Genomic DNA, 17,405 nt, shown 5'->3' with positions numbered 1-17,405 from the left:
GCGGTTCCCGGCTGGAGAGCGGGCGCCGGGGTGAGGCTAGTGGGAGAAGGGGCGGGGGGAGAAGAGGCTCAGAGATCTGAGGGGGCTAGCGTTGGAAAGGAGCTTGGCACCGGTTCTGCCAGGCTGGAATCCGAGTGGGCGGGTCCTAGTGACAAGCAAGGAGACCAAAAAGGGGCGGGGATTGGAGGGGACGACGGGCAAGCAGTGTTCAATGGGGAGACGCCGAGAAGACGAGAAGGGGCGGGGCCTTAGAGGGGGCGGGACCTGTATTACAGGGGAGGAGCCCCAGGAATTACAGAAACTAGGAAAAAGGACAAGCGGGGTGGGGGGGGAAGGTGGGAGGTGGGACAGGGGGAGGGTGGGTCTTGTCGTTGCGGGGGCGGGGCTCGCACCAAAGGGGCGAGGTTTGCCGGAGGAGGCTGCAGCTGGGGCAGCTGTGTAACTGCCCCAATCCACTACCTCCCCAGGTGCAGCGGGACTCACGGAACTGCAGGTGTGGGGTGGGGTGCGTGTGGAAGAAGGGACAAGGACCGGGGTGCGCTTGGGCAGACATGAGGAGGTGGGGATCGCTTTAGGGAAGGAGAGAATTGGGAGAAATGCTGGGGTAGGGTGGAGTAAAGCAGAGTTAGGGGAGGAGCTGGGGCTCACTGTGTGGGCTAGGAGGTGCATTCTCCGGTAGCCCTTGTGGGGGAGGGGCGGGAGTGCTTTGTGAGGGTGGGAAGTACTAGGTAGGGGGTGAAGTCTTTATCTTGAAGTGGAGGGTTGGAGAAGATACTTGAGGAGGAGGGACTCTGAAGGAGCTTAGGGGGAAAGGGAAGAGGGGGTGTTGTGTGATGGAGAAGGGCTGGTGGTCCAGAGTGTGGGAGGGACAGATGGCCTGTGTGGAGGAAGAAGGGATGGGGCTGTGGGCACTCTGCGAAGGGAAGGGGTTGCAGGCCCCAGCTGGGGAGGGAAGAACCCCTAGTGCTTTGAGAAAGTGTGGGGGCATTATAGAGATTCCAGGAAGATGTTTGTGTCCTGTGTTTTAGGAATGAGGGTGATGAAATTGCTGGGGTGAAGAAGCCCGTCTGCAGTGCTCCTGGCTCCTCAACTCCTAACTCCACCTTCAGGCCTGAGCACTCTTAGAGAGGATCTAGGCCCCACTTGCCACTAGGGCTTGTGCGACCTTCTCAGGCAGCTCTGGATCTGTCTGGCTGAGTCTGGGTTTTTTGGTTTCTTTTTTTCCCCCTTCGTTGGTGTCTCTGGGGACCCTTCCCCCATTCTGTTCCTGTTAACCCCCCACTCTAGTTCCTGTTCCTTCTAGAAGCTTGCCTTGGTCCCTGTCTTCCCCCACCTCCCCCACTTTGCTCTGCCCTTATGTTCTGGGTGTGCTCATTTCCCACTTCCTTCCTCGCCCTGGGGCCTGGCCCGGTCCTTGCATGTCTAGGAGCTGTGCCTGCCCCAGACTTTGTACTCAGTGGCCAGAGACCTAATAATTAGCAGCAAGGCCCAGACCCCACCCTCACTACTACCAAGGTCTTTCCCAGCAGGCCCCCAAGTGAATGGTAGACACATTTTTACCACTTGCCACAAATGAAATTTCCCCACACTTTTCCTTCTCCTGGGTAGGTAACATTGCGACCGTCAAAAATTCTGGGTGTCTGTAGGAGGGGAAAATAATAAGTACTAAGGGTCTTTGATGCATGTTTGGAGAGGTGGGTCACTATTGTCATTTGAACTTGAGAAGGGATGTGAGGTTGCAGCCTCTGCTGGGGGAGGAAGAAGGAATGGCTCCCCATACTCCTGACCTGGAAGCTGACTGTCAAAACTGAGACTAGGGCCTAGTCCACTTGGGGGCTCCTCTGGTTCCCTGAGGGGACCTGGTGTAGGGCCAGAGTTCATTTTGCCCCTGGGCTGGCTGGGACAGGGTGGGAAAGCCCTGTTTTCCACACAGTGGCTGAATGAGTGTGACAGTGTTGCTGAAAGGGGCCCCAAGCCAGCCTCCTCTGGCTGAGAGACGGGTTGGTGGGGAGGAGGGGGTGCTGAGGCCAGACAAAGCCTTGGGGTAGGGTGGGGTAAAGGAGGGCAGGCTGAAGCCTTTTGAGGAGGAGCTGATTGCTATGGCAACACAGCTTCCCAGTCTGTCTCTCAGAGAGGCGGGCCTAGGGCAGACTCACTCCAGCTTCCTCTGGACTAAGGCATTCGTGTGAGTGGGTGGGGCATGAAGAGAAAGAGCATCAGTTTGCTGTGCAGAGGCTGGAGTATATGGCCTTTCTGCTTCAGAACGATCAGCGGAGCTTTCAGATGCTTGGACTCATCCTCTGGAAATGGATTTGAGTGAACAATAGCCATTAGAATCATAGCAATATAAGGTCAGAGCTGTAGAGGCTCTCAATGGTCATCATTTATACAAACTCATTTTACAGATTTGGAAATGAACAGAGACTGAGATTTTCTCCAGATCTCATAGTGAATGAACAGGTGTTAGAACCCAGGTCTCCTGATTGCTGTTCACTCAGCTCAGGGCTCATTGTTTCTTTCAACTAGAGTTTACTGAGCACCTATTTTGTGCCAAACACCGATGCTGATTCTGAGAGTACCAGCACGAATAAAACAGACAAAGTTGCTGCTCTCATGGAGCTTCCATTTTAATAGGGAAAGAAAGAAGTGTGTGTGTGTGTGTGTGTGTGTAGGGGGGCAAGCAGGAGAGGGAGAGAAGAGGAAAGAGAGAAATGATGTCTGGTGATAACTGCTATGAAAAAAAAAAAATAGGAGTTCCCGTCATGGCACAGTGGTTAATGAATCTGATTAGGAACCATGAGGTTGCGGGTTCGATCCCTGGCCTTGCTCAGTGGGTTAACGATCCGGCGTTGCCGTGAGCTGTGGTGTAGGTTGCAGACGCAGCTCGGATCCCATGTTGCTGTGGCTCTGGTGTAGGCCAGTGGCTACAGCTCCAATTAGACCCCTAGCCTGGGAACCTCCATATGCCACGAGAGCGGCCCAATAAATGGCAAGAAAGACAAAAAAAATAAATAAATAAAAATTAAAAAAAAAAAAATAAAGCAGGAGAATTTAGAGCAGCTACTTAAAGCCTCTTGATTGTACCATGCTGCTTGCTTTCCCAGAGCACACTGAGACCTAGAACATCTATGATCCTTCCCCCTAAACTGCTGCCCCATGGTCTTTGCAAATAATTAAGTCCTAGGCCTGTGGTAGTGGCAAGTAGATAGAACACGTTGGGTCACCAAGGGATTATTCCTTTCCTACAGTATTCTATGTCCACCTGCCTTGGAGTAAACTTTTACTAAGGCAAGTAGGCCCTGACATTGGTACTCTGCAATTTTGTTTCAAATTTCCTAAACCCTGGGAGTTCTCTTGTGGCAAAGCAGGTTAAGGATCTGGTATTGTCAATATAGCAGCTTGGGTTGCTGCTGTGGCCTGGGTTTGATCCCTGGCTGGGGAACTTCCACATGCCACGAGAGTGGCCAAAAAAAAAAGAAAGGAAAAAGACAATTTCCTAAATCCTCTTCCTTACCATTAGGGTGCCAGCAAGGAAGTCAGTCCACAGCAACTGGATTCTTTTTCAGGATTTTTCCCCTGGTTTGAGGTGAGGAGAAAGGAGCCTAGAGGAACTTACTTGTTTGTCTTTCCTAAGTATAGGGCACGGGGAGGAAGTAGGGGAGAGAGCCTCTTTTTTACCGTCCAGTGAAAACCTCAGGGCTCTCAGGGCCCACACTACAGGCAAGGTAGAAACAAAGACCTTGAGCCTTCTGTGGCTTCTCAACTATAAGAATGAACTCCCACTCTTCTGGAGGCACAGCCAGGAAGCCTGCCCTGGCTGATACCAATTCTCCAGGGTCCCAGCTTGAGTCTTCCCTCTTTTGGCTCTGGTGTTTGTCTCTTGTTTCTGTGAAAGACTGGGAGAAAAAAACCTCTAAGTTCCAAACTGTCAGACTTGACAACAAGTGCAGGGAGAAAGGTAAACAGAACTGTTTATTTTCTTAGCTTGCCCGCAGAGCATCCCCTCTAAAAAATTATCTTTTCATGTCTAATCCTTGCAAAGGTTTCCATTCTGGTCATTAAAAAAAATAGGAGAATAAGAATTAGGAATTCTGGTTCTGCTGCCACTTAACTTGGCTGGATCTGGACTGGGCCTGGGGCCCAGTGACTCAGGAGGAGGGTGGGGAGTTTCGAGGGAGCTGTGAGTCATGGATGTGAGCTCCATCACAAAAGTTGGGCACATTTTCCCCCATTTTGGGCAAAAGCCTTCCTATCCCACTTTTCCTGGGTGCTCTGCCTCCTTGAACAGGGCCTTATGAATAGAAAGAGACCGGCAGAAGGGCTGAAGCAGAATGGAAATTTAGAGACATAAAGAATTCTAGGTTCCTGAATTAAAACATATCCCTGTCACAGGAGCCCTTGGGGCCCCTCTAATGAAAACGAAAGAACATAAAGAGAAAGAAGACTATCATTTCTCAGTGGAAAGAGTTAAGACCCCACTTCAGGACCTTTTCGTCTGCCCTGGCATGAAGGAGGCTTCCTGGGCTTCTGGTCTATGGAGCTCTGGTTTGCAAGGCATGGCCAGGTATGGGGGATATGGGGATATTTGGTATTGGAAGAGCAAGCTGACTTTGGAGATCATCGAACTGTGTCTATGAACGCTTTAGGCCGTCCTATTAACCTGCCTCTGAAGAGGAAGGGCAGGGTGAGAAGTGGGAGGCCTAGGTCTTTGAAAGGGTTAATTGGCAGGGCTGAGAGCTGCTTTGGACTCCAGCTGCTGAGGGGTTAAGGCGATGGGTGGGCCGACCCTGGATAGGCCTGCCCCCGTGTGAGCCAATGGGCAAGCGTCTCTCAGAGGGGGCGTGTCTCACAGTTGCGGTCATGGGAAGGCTGGCCTTCTTTAAGCCAATGAGCATGGTCGCTGCCCATAGAGGGTGGAGTTTGAGGGAGGCGTGGTGGCCGCTGCAGCCGCGACAGGGGTGTTGGGGCGCTGGGCGGGGCGGGCGGCCCCATCAGCTGGTAGGAAATGGCCTGTGAGTCAGAGGGGCAGCAGAGTCGGCTGCGCGGAGCCCGGGCGGCCACCGGGAGGGACAGTCGCGGGGAGGGGCGCGGCAGCAGCTTGGGGGCTGCGGGCGCCAGGGCCCGCTAGTGTTGCACACGAAGCTGAACAGAAAAGAGCTTAACAGAGCAGGGCTCAGCCTGGGCCACCCTTTGTCTGGGTTGGGGGCCTGTGGCAGGGAGAACCGGGCATTCGAGGGGAGGGACCGGGACGGGACGGAAGGGCCCGGAGCAGCGGCTGCCGCGGCGGAGCCAATCTGGGAACAGGGTGAGTTTGTGCTAGGGGAAAATAGTAAATCTCCAGAGCTCCAGTAGGAAATCGGGCCTGTCCCAGGCCGAGTGGAGGAGAAGAGTGAGAAAAGGACCTGAAAGGCTAAGCATGGGGTGGGGGTATCGTTCAGAACTAGCAGTCCTGGAGCTGGAGTGCTGGGGCGAGTCTATTAGGCTCATTTTGGAGGAGGTGCTAAGATTCGCTTCCTCTCTACGGAGGGTGGAGGGCTGTAGGCCGGAGGCAAGGAGTCAATGAGAGAGCAGAGGTTAACCTTCCTACCCACAGTAGTGGTCCATGGGAACAGCTCCCCTAGCTTGTGTGGATGTGTGTAGAGACAAAATGTACAGCAGCTGGCAGCAGTTCTCTCTGAATGCGGTGAGGGTAGAAAGCACATGGAGAGGAATTCTCCTTCCTACCACCTTCTTTGATCAGGGTAGAAATGGGTATCTTTAACATTGAAAGGGAAGGGAGAATGAGCCTAGGACCTCAATACCCACCTCACCCCATCTCCCAGGCCTAGCAGGTGTCTGAGGGTACAGACCGCATAGTATTCTGGGACTTGTTGTTTTTGCTGGCCTTTCTGCCTTGGCATGTTGGGAGCTGTAGTCCTTGCCAGTCATAGCCTGGCACAGCTGTTTGATGCCAGCTGCTGCCCCTTCCCTCTCCCCCACCCCTGCACAGAGAGTGAGATTTGGCCTACCCTGCCCCCCCACCAAGTCCTGCCCCATGAGTCAGCTTGAAGCCATGGTCTAGAGCCAGATTGACTGGGTGGCAGGGAAGTGAGCCTTAGAGCTTTTCATTGACCGAGCAGGAACTGAGAGGCCTCTGGGATAATGAGCAGATGCCAGGCACGCTGGGGTCAAGTAGGGCGTCATGTCATCACCTAGCTTCCCCAGGGCAAGCGCTCAAGAGGCTGACTGGGATGACCTAGAGGTAGAAGTGCTAAGGAAAAGGCCATTCCTGAATCTGTATGACATAGGTAGAGGAAAGGAGGGAAGAGATGAGTACAGGTTGTACTCTGACAATGCTGCTGTTGGCGTTCTGCCCTTTCCAGACGCCCCAACCACCACAGGGAAGCAGAATTATCTTAGGGCTTCCAGTTCTAATGAGAACGTGGTGATATAGGCTAGTATAGGGTACAGTGATAGGAATATGATGTAGGAAAGCTTTTCAGGCCCTGGATTCAAATCTCCCCTTTCTTCCTGCCTCCCACCCCCATCTCTGTTGTTGATGATTCTCCCTATACGATTAATCTCTCTGCTTCTCTCATTCTGGGAGTTTTTCTCTGCCCTGTCGGGACTGCTGCCCAGATCTCTGGGGCTTGCATCTCACATTTTTGAACTCTGCTATGTGCTTACCCCTGTGCTTGGAGTTGGGCAAAGGACTGAGGCACAAACCTACCTTCAGGAACCTTATGGTCAATCTAGGAGAGGTCTTACCCACAGGAGCAAGCAAAACTGTCATTGGGTTACAGGAGATAGTGATGCTGTTATAGGTGAGGTCTCAGAGGAGAGAGAGATAACTGTGGCCTGGGGTGGCCAGAGTAGGCTTTCTGGAGGGGATGGCATTTGCCCTAGCCAAGGAGGAAGGATAAACATAAAGGGGATTCTTTGAAGGGGAAGGAGTTTTGTGGATAGCAGGCAGCACAGGCTACTGACCAAAGCAGACGCCTGATCCTGGAGGCAGTATTTTTCTCCCTTGAAGGAAGACGGCCTTTATCTTGACATCCCCTCACTCAGAATGAGCTCCTGAGAGTGGACTAGTCAGTGAAGACCATCTTGTGTCCTGGCAGAAAAGCACTGGTTTGGATTTGGGGTGTTGGATATGTTGGGGAGGAGGGGTGAGGTACTCCAGCTGTCTGACTGTCACTAGGCCTTATCTCTAGCTTGCAGGCCTAGGGGGAGGGGTAAGCCCTGGAAAGTGCCTTCTAGCAGTGCTTCCTCCCCCACCCTGCCCCCATCAAGGCTTGTGTTTGGTTAGATTTGTTGCTTCCTGCTAAAGGGACAGACTGCTGGGGGCAATTGGGAGTTTATTGCTGAAGGGTCCACTTGGAGCTGATGTGAGGTTTGTACCTCTAAGAAGTGCTGATGGGGTGTAAGTTTCTGTAAGACTTCTGCCCTCAGGGTTATGGGTTATAGGGTTCCTTGTCCCTTTAAAGATAGGTATGTGGGAAGGATTTGTGCAACTCTGTGGCCTTGACTAGGAAAGCTGAATTCTGGCCTTGGCCACCTCTCAGTTGACATGGTCTCTTGAATCTTTGGGTATCTCATCCCCCCCTCTCATTCAGGGCAAGAGTCCCCCAGCTGGTGACCCTAACGAGTAGTCATCCTGCCTCAACTTGCTTGTCATAGCCTTCTTACAATGAGCTAAGACCTGCCTCTCTTGCACAGCTCAGTTCTTCCCTCTGGGCCCGAGATCCCAAGATTGCCCCTTCTGTTTCTTAAGGGCCCCTCACACCGCAGGAGATGTCCTGGGGTATACTCTCTTAGCCCATAATCAGAGAGGAGCCTTACCACTGGCTCCAGAGAACCTGGCTTATATCTGTTTTTCTTTCCTCAGGGTCCAGCTGAGCCCAGGAGCTGCACGGAATGGTGGCAGTCACCTTGCCAGTGCAGCAGGCATGGACCACACTGCAAGCTAGGAGAGCAAGGCATCAGTCCGGAAGAGGGAACACACAGCTAGGCTTAAGGCCTCTGCATCGGGGTGAGTGCCAGGGAGGCGGGGGGGCAGGTCCAGTTGGAAACCTGACTTAAACCTGTCACCTCCTCAGAAGTTCTGGGAGTGATCTCTATATTCCATTGATCTATCTGGGGATTCGAATACCTTCACCGCCAGGAGCCCCACAGGGTCACCTCTTCAGTCCAGGAGAGGATCTGAAATGTCATCTGGGAGGGAGAAAACTCACCGATTGCTCTGACCATCTTTTCTTCTCTTCTCTTACACAGATGTCCCCAGGCCCCCCAGCCCAGGCCCAGCATAAAGGCTGTGTGGGGGGGCCCCCCTGACCCAAGGGGGGGCTTCATGCGCCACGTGCAGGCGGAGCTGTCTTCATCCTCAGAGCCAGAGCCTGGCCCTTCACAGCCTGCAGTCAGGCAGGGGGCCCTCCAGGGTGGCCTGCTCATGGGCTACAGCCCAGCAGGGGGGGCGACATCCTCCGGGGTCTACCAGGTATCCATCTTTTCCCCTCCAGCTGGTGCCTCCGAGCCCCATAGGGCCCTGAAACGGCCAGCCCCACCCACTGAGGGTCCCCGGGAGCTGAAGAGAGGCCCTGGGCTGGGGGCCAGAGAGGGACTACCCCCTGAAGAACTATCTACTGTGGGGCTATTGGGCCCAGAGGGACTGGGTGTGGCCAGCCAACATTTCTGCCATCATGGCCTCCATGTTGTGGAACAGGGAGGTAGCTCCACCTCACCTTGGACTTCCGGGGCCTGGAGTCCCCCCTGTCCCCCATCAAATGCTTCCTGCAATACTTTGCACACCAGAGACTGGGCTTCCCCAGATCCAGGGGGACAGGGGTCCCTGGGGGAGTCCCCAGGGCCAGCCCCTCCGGGCCAGCTGCACACACTTGACACTGATTTGCACAGTCTTGCACAAACAGGGGGTAAGAGCCTAGTGGTTGGGGTGGGCAACAGGAGCAGCCCCTGGCCTAGGGAGTCCCCTGGCACTGCCAATGGGCATAGCCCCGAGCACACACCCCCTGGCCCTGGACCTCCAGGCCCCTGCCCCACCAAGCGAAGGCTGCTTCCTGCTGGAGAAGTCCTGGATGTCAGCTCTGAGGATGAGGGGCCAGCCCCTCGGAGGCGCCGGGGAACCCTGGGCCACCCTCCTGCTGCCAACAGTTCTGATGCCAAAGCCACACCCTTCTGGAGTCACCTGCTGCCTGGGCCCAAGGAGCCTGTGCTGGTAAGCCAGGACAGGAGGGGTCTGCTCTTAAGTGGCTATCTGTGTGGGGAAAGGTGATGAGAGCTTGTGATCACTCCTGCTCCTCATACACCTGTCCACCACCCAATCTCTTTCTCTAATCTTTCCTCTCCATAGGACCCAACAGATTGCAGTCCCGTGGGGCGGAGGCTGAAAGGTGCCCGCCGCCTGAAGCTGTGAGTGATCAACCTCTCCCTCTGCCCTGTCCCTGAAAATGGGGCGGAAGTCTGTAATCCTCTTTCCCAGGGCAGGGGACCTCAGAGAAGATGCCCTAGGTAGTGGGGCCCAAGGACAGGAGCAATCATTCCATAAAACCTCAAGCCAACCCACTGTGTGTCCCCTCCCCTACCAGGAACTCCCTTCGAAGCCTCCGGAAGGGGCCAGGCCTGCTGAGCCCCCACAGTGCCTCCCCTGTTCCTACCCCTGCCGTCAGCCGTACCCTGTTGGGCAACTTTGAGGTAGTTCCCCTTGGATTCCTTGACTAGGGGGTCTCATGGGAAGGGATGGTGGCGCGTGGCTTGGATGCTTAAGGAAAATAGCTAGCATCTTTCTCCTACTGTGTTTTCCCACCCCAACCCCAGGAATCACTGCTGCGAGGACGCTTTGCACCATCTGGCCACATCGAGGGCTTCACAGCAGAGATTGGAGCTAGCGGATCCTACTGCCCTCAGCATGTCACGCTGCCTGTCACCGTCACCTTCTTTGATGTTTCCGAGCAAAATGCCCCGGCCCCCTTCCTGGTATGACCTGACCTCAACCCAGAGTTAGCTCATGAGGAGCAGGAGGGGTTGGGGGCAGGAGCTATGCTTTAGATATTCACACCCAAGAGAGAGTCAGGGCTGGGTGGGGAGAACACTAGCGTGGGGCAAGGGCCAAGTCCCCAAGTGAGAGACTGTGGAGATGGATGAGTGTTCAGGGATCTCCCAGACCCTACCCTTGCTGATGGCTCCGTGACCTTCCCAGGGCGTCGTGGACCTGAACCCCCTGGGGAGGAAGGGTTACAGCGTGCCCAAGGTGGGCACCATCCAAGTGGTGAGTTTTTCCTGAGGGGGACTGGGAATGGGGAGAGGAAAACATCCCCTATATCCTACCAACCTTGCCTGTCCTGCCCCCAGACCTTATTTAACCCCAACCAGACTGTGGTGAAGATGTTCCTTGTGACCTTTGACTTCTCGGACATGCCTGCTGCCCACATGACCTTCCTGCGCCACCGCCTCTTTTTGGTGCCTGTGGGTGAGGAGGGAAATGCTAGCCCCACCTGCCGCCTCCTCTGCTACTTGTTGCACCTCAGGTGAGGACAGGGCCCTGGGGCAGCTGGGGAGGAGGCCCTGGTATCCTTTCTACCACCCAGGTATGTCTTCCCTGAAAAAGACCTCTCCGTGATTGTCTGCTGTCTGGATTCTTACTTTGATCCCTCTGTCCTCCTCCAGGTTCCGGAGCTCCCGCTCAGGCCGCTTAAGCCTACATGGAGACATCCGCCTGCTTTTTTCCCGCCGGAGCCTGGAATTGGACACAGGGCTCCCCTACGAACTGCAGGCTGTGACTGAGGCCCCTCACAATCCACGTTATTCACCTTTGCCCTGATTGCCAGTGCCCTGAACCCATGTGGGCCAAGGACCTGCCCAACCTGCTTCATCCTGGACAGAGCAAACACGTGGAGAGGTGGCGAGAGACCCTTCAGGCTTGAATTAAAGCCCTCGCCATGCTCATGCCCAAATTGATTATTTGGGTGTTTAAAACTTCTGATCTTACCATACTCTGCCCTACTCTGAGTACTCCATGTGCCTGCCCCCTCCCTTGGGTTTCCCAGGCCAGCTGAGGTAGCAGGGAGGAACTGGAGCTACCCCGAGATTGTCCTAAGTTCCCAGGCAAGTCATGCCAGCGTTGCCTCCCTGTCCTGGGCAGGGGCCACTTATTATTTAATTTATTTTTAATTTATAATTTATTCAAATTGGATTGCCTTGGTAACCTCCCAAACCTGATAATTGGCATTGCCCCCTCCCCCTTTCCCACTCTCAGATATTGCTCCAACCTCAGGAGTTGAAGAGGCTGTTATGGGGGCTGTCGGAGAACTGCTGTCCCTCAGCTGAGAGCAGAGAAGTTATCCCAGAAGGACTGAGTCACTAGCCAAAAACTCAGCTTCCTCTGTCCCTCCCTATTCCTTTCACTTCCCCTACCCTCTCACCTCTTTCTGAAAGCCAACTTGTGTGTGTGTGTGTGTGTGTGTGTGTGTGTGTGTGTGTGTGTGTGTGTGTGGTATGTGTGTGAGAAACAGCGTTTATGGATGTGTGCACACACAGGGGTTAACCACCCCTCATCTAGGACTCCAGACTCCCAGCTGTCCCTCTCTTCTTGTCTGTATCTCCTTGCTTTGGGGTCCTGACTGAGGAAGGTATTCAGGGGGCAGAGTCAGGGCCAAGGAATGGAGTGCCTCCTCTCATCTGGCCAGACTCTGACCCACCTACCTCAGCTGGGGCGAGGGGCACCCCTTAAACTCAGTCATGTAGTTACCAACTACCCCATTCTCCACTCCAGACTCTGAACCAGCCTTAGCTCTGATGCCTGGGGCTGGGCTGAGGGGAACAAGCATTTGCTGAAACTTGAAAAAAAAACAGGAAAAAATTGTACCTGGTACTTTTTTTAGGAAAAAAAAAAAAGAATAAATTGTTTGGAAACTTGAGCTAAGCCTAACTTTTCCTGTTGGGGAGAGCATGGGAATTGGGGATGGAGGCCCTAACTGGAGCTGGGACCCTGCCCTTTCCTTGGAGAAGAGGCCTGAAGCCATGAGGTCTTAGGGGAGGCCCCCATGTTTCTTAGGGTCTAGTCTTGTTCTTTTTCACATAATGGAGTGGGGTGGTGGGGAAGGTTTAGCCGTAAAAGCTGAACTCTGAATGTGGACCTGGATTCTCATTCTCTATTGTTGATGACTTTGGCTCCCCTGAACTTCAGTGCCCTGATATGCAAAATGAAGGTGACCATATAAGCTTCCTAAAGGATGTGCCAGAGCATCACAGGTGTGTGCAGGGTGAGAAGGCTGAACGCTGGGTCTCTGTGCTGGACTCTGTATGCAGGAGGGCTTGGCCTGACCCTGAGCAACCAGGTAGAGGTAGAAAGCTATGGTAACTTGGAAAAAGAGAGGAGGGGAAAATCTCAGTCCAATCAGCCGGCAATGTTAGGCCCAGTCACCATGACAACGGGAATGGGGTCAGTCCCCAGTGGGAGAGCTGGGTACAGCACAGCAGGACTACCAGAGAATGTCGCTATGGCAACCATGGCAACGAGTCAGCACCAAATCCCCTGGTCGCTATGGTGACGGCTGGGCGTATTATAAGCTCAGAAGAGTAAACTGAGTCTCCGGTGGGGGTAAACAACTCTGTGGGAGGTTTTTCTGGGCCACATGCACGCGGAAAATAGCCTCCGTTTGGACACGTTTCCGGGACCTTGAGCTTGATCAGCGACAAGCCGAAGAATCTTTAGACTCCCACCGTCTTTAGAAGGTCTGCGTCTTCCTAGGAACAACCTGACGCACGCTTCCGCCAGGGAACGCTGATTGGCTGAGTGTGGAAAGGGGCGGGGAAGGGAAGGCCGGAAGTACATCCGGCGGAGTGGAAATACCGGAGGAAAGGTTCAGGTCCGGACATTCAGAACGACCGCTCTGCTCCTCGTCTCTTTGGTTCCGGAGGTCGCTGTGGCCGTGGGAAATGCTGGCGCGCGCGGCGCGGGGGACTGGAGCCCTTTTGCTGAGGGTGAGTGCGAGGCATCCTTTTCTAAGGGTCAGGTCAGAAATCACCTAGGTCTTCAGCTGGAAAGGAGCCATATTCTACGTTTAGGGAGAAAACCAGGGACAGAGGTTGTGGTACTCATGTGAGTCCCTCTTCGAAACCCCTGAAGGGTCGCGGTTTAGGGACATGCCTCCGGGACAGGCGCCGAAAGGGGTGGGGTGCCCGACCGGCTGGGTCTCTACTAATCCGTGTCTTCCCTTTAGGGCTCCGTACAGGCTTCTGGCCGTGCTCCGCGCCGCTCCTCCTCTGGATTGCCCCGAAACACCGTGGTACTATTTGTGCCCCAGCAGGAGGCCTGGGTGGTGGAGCGAATGGGCCGATTCCACCGGATCCTGGAGCCTGTGAGAACCTATTTCTGCCCACTCTGGGCCAGCCTGAATCCCAATCCCCTCACGACATGGGGGGAATGGGGTGAGATTCCCTTAAGGCCTGCCCTCAGCTTTGGCTTCTGACACCCCAGGCCATTCCTGCCAGGGCCCAAACTGCTGACTGTCATACCCATCTTACCCTCTCTTCTATTGCCTAAGCAACCCACAGACCCATGTTGGAAATATCTTCTATTCACCTTCTTGGCTCCATCTTCCACTGAGAAGGCTACTATTGCCTTGGCTCTCCCTTCCATTCAGAGGACTGGTGACATTCCCTACCAGTGACACCCCAAGCCTTCTGCTTTTCTGGACAGAATCTATGTTGATTCTTTACCCACTCCAGGCCTAGCTTGGATCCCAATCCTACATCCCCCATCCTTCTGAGGACCTGTGACTCCTTTTCACAGGGCTTGAACATCCTCATCCCTGTGTTAGACCGGATCCGCTATGTCCAGAGTCTCAAGGAAATTGTCATCAACGTGCCTGAGCAGTCAGCTGTGACTCTTGGTGAGGGGTATACAGGGTGACACGGGTGCTCTGAGGCCATTGTGATGTGACAGAAGAAGGAGCTTTTTGGGACCTGGGGACCTGACCCTCCTTTTCTCTCCTGCACCTGTAGACAATGTAACTCTGCAAATTGATGGAGTCCTTTACCTGCGCATCATGGACCCTTACAAGGTAGCTGTCCCCTGCTTTATTCAGCTCCTGAGTTACTCTCCTCACTAAAATCATGCCCTCAAGCTACTTACACCATCCACGCCCATTTCAGGCCAGCTATGGTGTGGAGGACCCTGAGTATGCTGTCACCCAACTAGCTCAGACAACCATGAGATCAGAGCTCGGCAAACTCTCTCTGGACAAAGTCTTCCGGGTAAGGGGATCTGAGCCAGAGTTAGCGTTTGAAAACACATATCTGGTATTTTCAGTCCTTTCCGGGGCATCAGTCCCAGGACCTTCTCAGCTTAAAACCCTGTTCGGTGGCTTGAGGCCATGAAGCTTACACCTCTCTTCCTTCAGGAGCGGGAGTCCCTGAATGCTAGCATCGTAGATGCCATCAACCAGGCTGCTGACTGCTGGGGCATCCGCTGCCTCCGTTATGAGATCAAGGATATCCATGTGCCACCCCGGGTGAAAGAGTCCATGCAGATGCAGGTGGGGGCCAGGGAGAGATGGGGAAGAGGACTTCAGGATGCTCCAGTTGCATGGGGACCTGGACTCCCTTCCCTATTGTGAAGGGAACAGTTGCAGGTCTGTGTAAGAGTTGATATTTACTCTGGTGTCTTGCCGATGGGGGTTGCTGGGCACTTCTAGGTGGAGGCAGAGCGGCGGAAACGGGCCACGGTGCTGGAGTCTGAGGGTACTCGAGAGTCGGCCATCAACGTGGCAGAGGGGAAGAAGCAGGCACAGATCCTGGCCTCCGAGGCAGAAAAGGCTGAACAAATAAATCAGGCAGCAGGTCAGCAGAGGGTATAGTATGAGGGATGAACAGGGCATGAGTCTTTGAGGGTTGGTGCTAGTACAGGAGCTTTGGGGTACCCTAACCTCATAGGTCAAGCTGTCTCTTTTCTTCCAGGAGAGGCCAGTGCAGTTCTGGCCAAGGCCAAGGCTAAAGCTGAAGCTATTCGCATTCTGGCTGCAGCTCTGACACAACATGTAAGAGGCCCCCTGGGGGGAGTAAGAGACAGGAAGTGACAGTAAAAGAAGTTCTCTCTTATATTCTTTGGAGAAATTCCTGTCTTTTTGGTTCCATTGAGCCAGATTACATGATCTCTTGTACGGTGATCTGCATATCCTCTTTCTAGGAAACTGACTTCTCTCCACTTCCTCCCCCCCCCACCCTAAATCTGTGATTTCTGATTTTTATCCTCCCTGTGGCCACAGAATGGAGATGCAGCAGCCTCACTGACTGTGGCCGAGCAGTATGTCAGCGCGTTCTCTAAACTGGCCAAAGACTCCAACACTATCCTGCTGCCCTCCAACCCTGGCGATGTCACCAGTATGGTGGCTCAGGTTAGAGTGCCCCAAGGACCTGGCTAAGAGCACAGTGAGACCCTACCACCACCATCATCATTTTTACCACAGGGACCTTTAGAGTGCCCTGAGACCTAGACCTCTCTTCATCCCCTGATAAGACCTCTCAAGACATCGTATTTTTTTTTTTCTTCAGATGCCTGTATTAGTATTTTGAGGGTGACCCTGCTATGGTAGTTTATAACATTCCTAGAACTAATTCCAAAGCCTATAAGACTTAGGCTTGAGGCTGGCTGGGTTTGTGGGGGTGGGGAAGCTTACTGCCCCTGGCTCCACCTTTTAGCCATTGGTGGGTGGTGTTATGCCTTCTGTTATGTGTCCTCATGGTTCTCTCTCTGTCCCTCTCCTCAGGCCATGGGTGTGTATGGGGCCCTCACCAAAGCCCCAGTGCCAGGGCCTCAGGACTCAGTCTCCAGCAGGAGCAGCAGAGATGTCCAGGGCACAGATGCAAGTCTTGATGAGGAACTCGATCGAGTCAAGCTGAGTTAATGGAGTTGGGCTTAGTCAGGGAGGCGGGGGATAGGGAAGCAGCATTCCCAGACTCTGGCTATAGCCTCCCTGCCAAGATTTTGGTTATTATTTTTTTATTTGAACTTTAATCATGTAATAAACTGGCCAATGGCAAAACAAAAACTGTTCTCGTTGATTGGGGAGTGAAGTTGGGAAAGTCACCAATGTTTTCCTTGGATGTTCACTGCCACTCCAGTCCTGTCAGGTCTTGGGAACGGATTCCTTCGTGAACAAGAATGAACCTCATGTAAAGTGAAATCGTCCTGTCTGTCTTCAGGAGAAACCGTGGGATACAGTGGAAAGATTAAGCCACATGTCTACTGAACTGCCTGCTGGGGAGTGTAGTCCTCCCCCTTCCTAAGTGTGGAGCTGTGAATTTGAGCAGGTGTTGGATTGTTTTTGTTTGTTTGTTTGTTTTAAATGGGAAAGAGGACTGCCCTGATAGAGTAGTACTGCTGAATGCTCAAAGGGTGCTCAGGGACTTGGGACACTCATTCATTCAAAAACACCTAATGATTGGGAGTTCCTGTTGTGGTTGAGAGGTTTAAGAACCTGACTAGTATCCATGAGGACACAGGTTTGATCCCTGGCCTCGCTCAGTGGGTTAAGGATCCAGCGATGGCGTGAGCTGTGGTGTACGTCGAAGATGAGGCTTGGACATGGTGTGGCTGTGGTGAAAGCTGGCAGCTGCACCTCTGATTAAGGCCTATGGCAGAGAAGTTGGGACCTTTGGAGCTTCTCACTGTGGCTGAAGGGTGGGGTGTTGGGGAGAGGTGACAACATGTCAAGGCCCAAATCACAGGGAAATAGAGTCCCCCACTCTGAAAAGTTTGGACTTTGTCCAGGGAGGAGGGGCATGAAAGTTTTTTTTCCCCTTTCCATGAAGAATGTTAAGAAGATTAAGGCACAATAAAAAATAAATTAAAAAAAAAGATTAAGGTAATAACAGTGTTTTAGCTAGAGCTGTCCTGCAGCAATGTAACCAGAGGATTTGAACGAGAGATGAGAGGCTGGAAGGACCATAAGAAGGCTGCCTCTGATCCTGGAGAGGGTGATGAGGCCTGAGCTGAGGTAAGGGGCTTTGAGGATATTTCAACATATTTCTGAATTAGAATTTATTCACTTAATAACTATTTATTGAATCTCAACTATATGCCAGGCACTGAGGATATAGTAATAAAATTCCCTACTCCCAGTGAGCTTACATTCTATTTGGAAGGGACAAATCATCATATCAGCAGTTCCCTGATGGCTCAGTGGGATAAGGAATCAGTATTGTCACCGCTGTGTCTTGGGTTGCTGCTGTGGTACAGGTTCAGTCCCTGGCCCAGAAACTTCCACATGCCATGGACATGGCCAAAAAAAAGAAAAAAGAAAAAAGAAAGACGTACAGTATTTCAGATGCTGATGAGTTGTACTATAAAGGAAATTAAAGGAAGGGAGATGGGGAATTTGAGTAGAAGGGGCTGTAACATTAAGTAGAGG

General features: G+C 53.1%; 2 protein-coding genes across 6 annotated transcripts; both read left to right on the top strand.

The window, feature by feature from the left end:
• FAM214B (family with sequence similarity 214 member B) lies at positions 380–11,909 on the top strand. Of its 5 annotated transcripts, none has more exons than XM_013986310.2 (9): positions 380–467; positions 7,868–8,011; positions 8,254–9,211; positions 9,347–9,405; positions 9,582–9,687; positions 9,811–9,969; positions 10,193–10,261; positions 10,345–10,520; positions 10,660–11,909. In XM_013986310.2, the coding sequence occupies exons 3-9, from the start codon at positions 8,330–8,332 to the stop codon at positions 10,811–10,813; spliced, it is 1,605 nt and encodes a 534-aa protein (XP_013841764.1). In that variant the 5' UTR covers positions 380–467; positions 7,868–8,011; positions 8,254–8,329; the 3' UTR covers positions 10,814–11,909. The 5 variants fall into 5 exon arrangements, with proteins under 5 accessions (XP_013841764.1, XP_003480592.1, XP_013841761.1 ...); XM_003480544.4 differs by having other exon boundaries at positions 380–493; XM_013986307.2 differs by lacking the exon at positions 380–467 and adding an exon at positions 2,994–4,564.
• STOML2 (stomatin like 2) lies at positions 12,578–16,043 on the top strand. The gene is made up of 10 exons (XM_013986316.2): positions 12,578–12,975; positions 13,215–13,352; positions 13,787–13,886; positions 13,999–14,057; positions 14,149–14,250; positions 14,397–14,531; positions 14,691–14,835; positions 14,953–15,032; positions 15,261–15,389; positions 15,762–16,043. The coding sequence occupies exons 1-10, from the start codon at positions 12,931–12,933 to the stop codon at positions 15,897–15,899; spliced, it is 1,071 nt and encodes a 356-aa protein (XP_013841770.2). The 5' UTR covers positions 12,578–12,930; the 3' UTR covers positions 15,900–16,043.

This window comes from Sus scrofa, chromosome 1 (assembly GCF_000003025.6).
Source record: "Sus scrofa isolate TJ Tabasco breed Duroc chromosome 1, Sscrofa11.1, whole genome shotgun sequence".
NCBI lineage: Eukaryota > Metazoa > Chordata > Mammalia > Artiodactyla > Suidae > Sus > Sus scrofa.
The sequence above is the reverse complement of the archived record's forward strand: the minus strand, read 5'-3'. Positions and strand labels throughout refer to the sequence as shown.

Excerpts from the sequence above, each read along its gene's own strand:
- STOML2 (XM_013986316.2), top strand. The coding sequence starts at position 12,931 with ATGCTGGCGCGCGCGGCGCGGGGGACTGGAGCCCTTTTGCTGAGG. Across the intron at positions 15,033-15,260 it reads CTGCAGCTCTGACACAACAT|AATGGAGATGCAGCAGCCTC; the intron begins GTAAGAGGCCCC and ends CTGTGGCCACAG. Across the intron at positions 15,390-15,761 it reads TCACCAGTATGGTGGCTCAG|GCCATGGGTGTGTATGGGGC; the intron begins GTTAGAGTGCCC and ends CCCTCTCCTCAG.
- FAM214B (XM_013986310.2), top strand. The coding sequence starts at position 8,330 with ATGCGCCACGTGCAGGCGGAGCTGTCTTCATCCTCAGAGCCAGAGCCT. Across the intron at positions 9,212-9,346 it reads GGCCCAAGGAGCCTGTGCTG|GACCCAACAGATTGCAGTCC; the intron begins GTAAGCCAGGAC and ends TCCTCTCCATAG. Across the intron at positions 9,688-9,810 it reads CCCTGTTGGGCAACTTTGAG|GAATCACTGCTGCGAGGACG; the intron begins GTAGTTCCCCTT and ends CCCCAACCCCAG.